Here is a 7800-nt window from a genome sequence, read left to right as displayed (position 1 = left end):
AATAATTATTAAGTAAATAAAAGCAAAGTTCCACCCCCAAAATTCCTGTTAAATCATTAATGGTTTAATGGCTTTCTGTGGTTGTAAATTTTCTAGTTCAAGGATTCCAAATATATTTTTTCCCAAAAAAAATAATTAGGTACTATGGACAAATATTACTCTGAGTTCTCTAAAAATTTTTGTTCAAAAGGCACAAAATAGAAACACTTGAACAAATTGATCTGTGTTTTGCAGCTTGCAAACAGATCAGAGAGGTTTATATGGATACTTATGAACTATAATGTTTCAATATATTCTCAAAATATAAATAACAATAAATACAGAAGTCACACAAAGAATGATTAGAGAATATTCTGTGAAACTGTGGAGAAATTTGAAAACTGATTGGAAATGAATTCTGTCCTGGCAAAATAGAAATTAACAAAATCATTTCAAGAGAAGTAGAAAACCTATTAGGCCAAATGTTAAAAAAGAAAAATAAAAGAAAATCATTGGGTTAGTCCTCCTTCCCAACATGGCGCAGTCAGTTAACATCAGCGAGCTGAACCTGCCGCAGCTAGAAATGCTCAAGAACCAGCTGGACCAGGAGGTGGAGTTCCTATCCACGTCTATTGCCCAGCTCAAGGTGGTACAGATCAAGTATGTGGAAGCCAAGGACTGTCTGAACGTGCTGAACAAGAACAACGAGGGGAAAGAATTACTCGTCCCACTGACGAGTTCTATGTATGTCCCTGGGAAGCTACATGATGTGGAACATGTACTCATCGATGTGGGAACAGGCTACTATGTAGAAAAGACAGCTGACGATGCCAAGGACTTTTTCAAGAGAAAGATAGACTTCCTTACCAAGCAAATGGAGAAAATCCAGCCAGCTCTGCAGGAGAAGCATGCCATGAAACAGGCTGTCATGGAGATGATGAGCCAGAAGATTCAGCAGCTCACAGCCCTGGGGGCAACTCAGGCTACTGCCAAGGCCTGAGAGCTTATTTCAGAAATGGGGCAGAGGGGGGCGCCTGGGTGGCTCAGTGGGTTAAAGCCTCTGCCTTCGGCTCAGGTCATGATCCCAGGGTCCTGGGATCGAGCCCCGCATCGGGCTGTCCGCTCCGCGGGGAGCCTGCTTCCTCCTCTCTCTCTTTCTACCGGCCTCTCTGCCTACTTGTGATCTCTGTCTGTCAAATAAATAAATAAAATCTTAAAAAAAAAAAAAAAAAAAAAAAAGAAAAGAAATGGGGCAGAGGGACCTTGCTTCGGGAGTTTGGGACTTTGTGGGCGTGGCTTCCTGAGGCCCAGGAAGAGACCAGTCTCCTGTTTCATGCTAATAAATGTACCAGCTGGGCAGAAAAAAAAAAAAAAAAAAAAAAAAAAGAAAATCATTGAAATAGTGATTAAGGAAATACCATTAAGAATGGAAGCTATCGGGGAGGAGTCAAGATGGCGGAGAAGTAGCAAGCTGAGACTGCTTCAGCTAGCCGGAGATCAGCTAGATAGCTTATCTAAAGATTGCAAACACCTGAAAATCCATCGGCAGATCGAAGAGAAGAAGAACAGCAATCCTGGAAACAGAAAAACAACCACTTTCTGAAAGGTAGGACCGGCGGAGAAGTGAATCCAAAGCGACGGGAAGATAGACCCCGGGGGGAGGGGCCGGCTCCCGGCAAGCGGCGGAGCAACCGCGCACAAAATCAGGACTTTTAAAAGTCTGTTCCGCGGAGGGACATCGCTCCAGAGGCTAAACCGGAGCGAAGCCCACGCGGGGTCAGCGTGGCCTCAGGTCCCGCAGGGCCACAGAAGGATCGGGGGTGTCTGAGTGTCGCAGAGCTTGCGGGTATTGGAACGGGAAAGCCGGCTACAGAGACAGAGCCGACAGTAAGCTCGCAGCTCCGTGTTACCTTGAACCGGTCGCAGGCTCGGTGAGCTCGGAGCGCGGCCGGAGGTCAGGCAGACGGGAGTAACTGGGCGCTGTTCTCTGAGGGCGCACTGAGGAGTGGGGCCCTGGGCTCTCGGCTCCTCCGGGCCGGAGACCAGGAGGCCGCCATTTGTATTCCCGTCCTCTGGAACTCTACGGAAAGCGCTCAGGGAACAAAAGCTCCTGAAAGCAAACCCGAGCGGATTACTCACCCCGGCCCCGGGTAAGGGCGGTGTAATTCCGCCTGGGGCAAAGACACTTGAAAATCACTACAACAGGCCCCTCCCCCAGAAGATCAACAAGAAATCCAGCCGAGACCAAGTTCACCTACCAAGGAGTGCGGTTTCAATACCAAGGAGAGCAGCAGAATTCCAGAGGAGGAGAAAGCCAAGCACGGAACTCATGGCTTTTTTCCTGTGATTTTTTTTAGTCTTGCAGTTAATTTAATTTTTTCTTTTTCATTTTTTTTTTTTTCTCGCCTTCGGGTAAAATTTTTTTTTTTTTTTAACTGTTACCTTTTTCTTTTTTAACGATTTTTTACTAGTTTATCTAATATATATATATATATTTTTACATTTTTCTTAGGTGTTTTCTTTTTTAAAAAAAATTCTTTTTTTTTTTTTTTTCTTTTTTCTTTCTTCCTTTTTGAACCTCTTTTTATCCCCTTTCTCCCCACTCACGATTTTGGATCTCTTCTAATTTGGCTAAAGCATATTTTCCTGGGGTTGTTGCCACCCTTTTAGTATTTTACTTGCCCCTTCATTTACTCTTATCTGGACAAAATGACAAGACGTAAAAATTCACCACAAAAAAAAGAACAAGAGGCAGTACCGAAGGCTAGGGACCTAATCAATACAGACATCGGTAATATGTCAGATCTAGAGTTCAGAATGACAATTCTCAAGGTTCTAGCCGGGCTCGAAAAAGGCATGGAAGATATTAGAGAAACCCTCTCGAGAGATATAAAAGCCCTTTCTGGAGAAATAAAAGAACTAAAATCTAACCAAGTTGAAATCAAAAAAGCTATTAATGAGGTGCAATCAAAAATGGAGGCTCTCACTGCTAGGATAAATGAGGCAGAAGAAAGAATTAGTGATATAGAAGACCAAATGACAGAGAATAAAGAAGCTGAGCAAAAGAGGGACAAACAGCTACTGGACCACGAGGGGAGAATTCGAGAAATAAGTGACACCATAAGACGAAACAACATTAGAATAATTGGGATTCCAGAAGAAGAAGAAAGTGAGAGGGGAGCAGAAGGTATACTGGAGAGAATTATTGGGGAGAATTTCCCCAATATGGCAAAGGGAACAAGCATCAAAATTCAGGAGGTTCAGAGAATGCCCCTCAAAATAAATAAGAATAGGCCCACACCCCGTCACATAATAGTAAAATTTACAAGTCTCAATGACAAAGAGAAAATCCTGAAAGCAGCCCGGGAAAAGAAGTCTGTAACATACAATGGTAAAAATATTAGATTGGCAGCTGACTTATCCACAGAGACCTGGCAGGCCAGAAAGAGCTGGCATGATATTTTCAGAGCACTAAACGAGAAAAACATGCAGCCAAGAATACTATATCCAGCTAGGCTATCATTGAAAATAGAAGGAGAGATTAAAAGCTTCCAGGACAAACAACAACTGAAAGAATTTGCAAATACCAAACCAGCTCTACAGGAAATATTGAAAGGGGTCCTCTAAGCAAAGAGAGAGCCTACAAGTGGTAGATCAGAAAGGAACAGAGACCATATACAGTAACAGTCACCTTACAGGCAATACAATGGCACTAAATTCATATCTCTCAATAGTTACCCTGAATGTGAATGGGCTAAATGCCCCTGTCAAAAGACACAGGGTATCAGAATGGATAAAAAAACAAAACCCATCTATATGTTGCCTCCAAGAAACACATTTTAAGCCCGAAGACACCTCCAGATTTAAAGTGAGGGGGTGGAAAAGAATTTACCATGCTAATGGACATCAGAAGAAAGCAGGAGTGGCAATCCTTATATCAGATCAATTAGATTTTAAGCCAAAGACTGTAATAAGAGATGAGGAAGGACACTATATCATACTCAAAGGGTCTGTCCAACAAGAAGATTTAACAATTTTAAATATCTATGCCCCCAACGTGGGAGCAGCCAACTATATAAACCAATTAATAACAAAATCAAAGAAACACATAAACAACAATACAATAATAGTAGGGGACTTTAATATTCCCCTCACTGAAATGGACAGGTCATCCAAGCAAAAGATCAGCAAGGAAATAAAGGCCTTAAATGACACACTGGACCAGATGGACATCACAGATATATTCAGAATATTTCATCCCAAAGCAACAGAATACACATTCTTCTCTAGTGCACATGGTACATTCTCCAGAATAGATCACATCCTCGGTCCTAAATCAGGACTCAACCGGTATCAAAAGATTGGGATCATTCCCTGCATATTTTCAGACCACAATGCTCTAAAGCTAGAACTCAACCACAAAAGGAAGTTTGGAAAGAACCCAAATACATGGAGACTAAACAGTATCCTTCTAAAGAATGAATGGGTCAACCGGGAAATTAAAGAAGAATTGAAAAAAATCATGGAAACAAATGATAATGAAAATACAACGGTTCAAAATCTGTGGGACACAACAAAGGCAGTCCTGAGAGGAAAATATATAGCGGTACAAGCCTTTCTCAAGAAACAAGAAAGGTCTCAGGTACACAACCTAACCCTACACCTAAAGGAGCTGGAGAAGGAACAAGAAAGAAACCCTAAGCCCAGCAGGAGAAGAGAAATCATAAAGATCAGAGCAGAAATCAATGAAATAGAAACCAAAAAAACAATAGAACAAATCAACGAAACTAGGAGCTGGTTCTTTGAAAGAATTAATAAAATTGATAAACCCCTGGCCCGACTTATCAAAAAGAAAAGAGAAAGGACCCAAATAAATAAAATCATGAATGAAAGAGGAGAGATCACAACTAACACCAAGGAAATACAAACTATTATAAGAACATACTATGAGCAACTCTACGGCAATAAATTTGACAATCTGGAAGAAATGGATGCATTCCTAGAAACATATAAACTACCACAACTGAACCATGAAGAAATAGAAAGCCTGAACAGACCCATAACCAGTAAGGAGATTGAAACAGTCATTAAAAATCTCCAAACAAACAAAAGCCCAGGGCCAGACGGCTTCCCGGGGGAATTCTACCAAACATTTAAAGAAGAACTAATTCCTATTCTCCTGAAACTGTTCCAAAAAATAGAAATGGAAGGAAAACTTCCAAACTCATTTTATGAGGCCAGAATCACCTTGATCCCAAAACCAGACAAGGATCCCACCAAAAAAGAGAGCTATAGACCGATATCCTTGATGAACACAGATGCGAAAATACTCAACAAAATACTAGCCAATCGGATTCAACAGTACATTAAAAAGATTATTCACCACGACCAAGTGGGATTTATTCCAGGGCTGCAAGGTTGGTTCAACATCCGCAAATCAGTCAATGTGATACAACACATCAATAAAAGTAAGAACAAGAACCATATGATACTCTCAATAGATGCTGAAAAAGCATTTGACAAAGTACAACATCCCTTCCTGATCAAAACTCTTCAAAGTGTAGGGATAGAGGGCACATACCTCAATATCATCAAAGCCATCTATGAAAAACCCACCGCAAATATCATTCTCAATGGAGAAAAACTGAAAGCTTTTCCGCTAAGGTCAGGAACACGGCAGGGATGTCCATTATCACCACTGCTATTCAACATCGTACTAGAGGTCCTAGCCTCAGCAATCAGACAACAAAAGGAAATTAAAGGCATCCAAACCGGCAAAGAAGAAGTCAAATTATCACTCTTCGCAGATGATATGATACTATATGTGGAAAACCCAAAAGACTCCACTCCAAAACTGCTAGAACTTATACAGGAATTCAGTAAAGTGTCAGGATATAAAATCAATGCACAGAAATCAGTTGCATTTCTCTACACCAACAGCAAGACAGAAGAAAGAGATATTAAGGAGTCAATCCCATTTACAATTGCATCCAAAACCATAAGATACCTAGGAATAAACCTAACCAAAGAGACACAGAATCTATACTCAGAAAACTATAAAGTACTCATGAAAGAAATTGAGGAAGACACAAAGAAATGGAAAAATGTTCCATGCTCCTGGATTGGAAGAATAAATATTGTGAAAATGTCTATGCTACCTAAAGCAATCTACACATTTAATGCAATTCCTATCAAAGTACCATCCATCTTTTTCAAAGAAATGGAACAAATAATTCTAAAATTTATATGGAACCAGAAAAGACCTCGAATAGCCAAAGGGATATTGAAAAAGAAAGCCAACGTTGGTGGCATCACAATTCCGGACTTCAAGCTCTATTACAAAGCTGTCATCATCAAGACAGCATGGTACTGGCACAAAAACAGACACATAGATCAATGGAACAGAATAGAGAGCCCAGAAATAGACCCTCAACTCTATGGTCAACTAATCTTCGACAAAGCAGGAAAGAATGTCCAATGGAAAAAAGACAGCCTTTTCAATAAATGGTGCTGGGAAAATTGGACAGCCACATGCAGAAAAATGAAATTGGACCATTTCCTTACACCACACACAAAAATAGACTCAAAATGGATGAAGGACCTCAATGTACGAAAGGAATCCATCAAAATCCTTGAGGAGAACACGGGCAGCAACCTCTTCGACCTCTGCCGCAGCAACATCTTCCTAGGAACAACGCAAAAGGCAAGGGAAGCAAGGGAAAAAATGAACTACTGGGATTTCATCAAGATCAAAAGCTTTTGCACAGCAAAGGAAACAGTTAACAAAATCAAAAGACAACTGACAGAATGGGAGAAGATATTTGCAAACGACATATCAGATAAAGGACTAGTGTCCAGAATCTATAAAGAACTTAGCAAACTCAACACCCAAAGAACAAATAATCCAATCAAGAAATGGGCAGAAGACATGAACAGACATTTCTGCAAAGAAGACATCCAGATGGCCAACAGACACATGAAAAAGTGCTCCATATCACTTGGCATCAGGGAAATACAAATCAAAACCACAATGAGATATCACCTCACACCAGTCAGAATGGCTAAAATCAACAAGTCAGGAAATGACAGATGCTGGCGAGGATGCGGAGAAAGGGGAACCCTCCTACACTGTTGGTGGGAATGCAAGCTGGTGCAGCCACTCTGGAAAACAGCATGGAGGTTCCTCAAAATGTTGAAAATAGAACTGCCCTATGACCCAGCAATTGCACTATTGGGTATTTACCCTAAAGATACAAATGTAGTGATCCAAAGGGACACATGCACCCGAATGTTTATAGCAGCAATGTCCACAATAGCCAAACTATGGAAAGAACCTAGATGTCCATCAACAGATGAATGGATCAAGAAGATGTGGTATATATACACAATGGAATACTATGCAGCCATCAAAAGAAATGAAATCTTGCCATTTGCAACAACATGGATGGAACTAGAGCGTATCATGCTTAGCGAAATAAGTCAAGCAGAGAAAGACAACTATCATATGATCTCCCTGATATGAGGAAGTGGTGATGCAACATGGAGGCTTAAGTGGGTAGAAGAATAAATGAAACAAGATGGGATTGGGAGGGAGACAAACCATAAGTGACTCTTAATCTCACAAAACAAACTGAGGGTTGCCGGGGGGAGGGGGTTGGGGAGAAGGGGGTGGGATTATGGACATTGGGGAGGGTATGTGATTTGGTGAGTGCTGTGAAGTGTGTAAACCTGGTGATTCACAGACCTGGGGATAAAAATATATGTATATAAAAAATATATGTTTATAAAAAATAAAAATAAAAATAAAAAAAAAAAAACATG

The 7800-nt window shown here is 40.7% G+C and overlaps 1 protein-coding gene across 1 annotated transcript; it reads left to right on the top strand.

Moving 5' to 3' along the window:
- The first annotated feature begins 488 nt into the window (after positions 1-488).
- On the top strand, positions 489-1008 carry LOC131820758 (prefoldin subunit 5-like). Its single transcript, XM_059156463.1, has one exon. The coding sequence runs from the start codon at positions 515-517 to the stop codon at positions 977-979; it is 465 nt and encodes a 154-aa protein (XP_059012446.1). The 5' UTR covers positions 489-514; the 3' UTR covers positions 980-1008.
- The last annotated feature ends 6792 nt before the right edge of the window (positions 1009-7800 follow it).

Source organism: Mustela lutreola, chromosome 1, assembly GCF_030435805.1.
Source record: "Mustela lutreola isolate mMusLut2 chromosome 1, mMusLut2.pri, whole genome shotgun sequence".
Taxonomy (NCBI): domain Eukaryota; kingdom Metazoa; phylum Chordata; class Mammalia; order Carnivora; family Mustelidae; genus Mustela; species Mustela lutreola.
This window is presented reverse-complemented; position numbering and strand designations above follow the sequence as displayed.

Excerpts from the sequence above, each read along its gene's own strand:
- LOC131820758 (XM_059156463.1), top strand. The coding sequence starts at position 515 with ATGGCGCAGTCAGTTAACATCAGCGAGCTGAACCTGCCGCAGCTAGAA.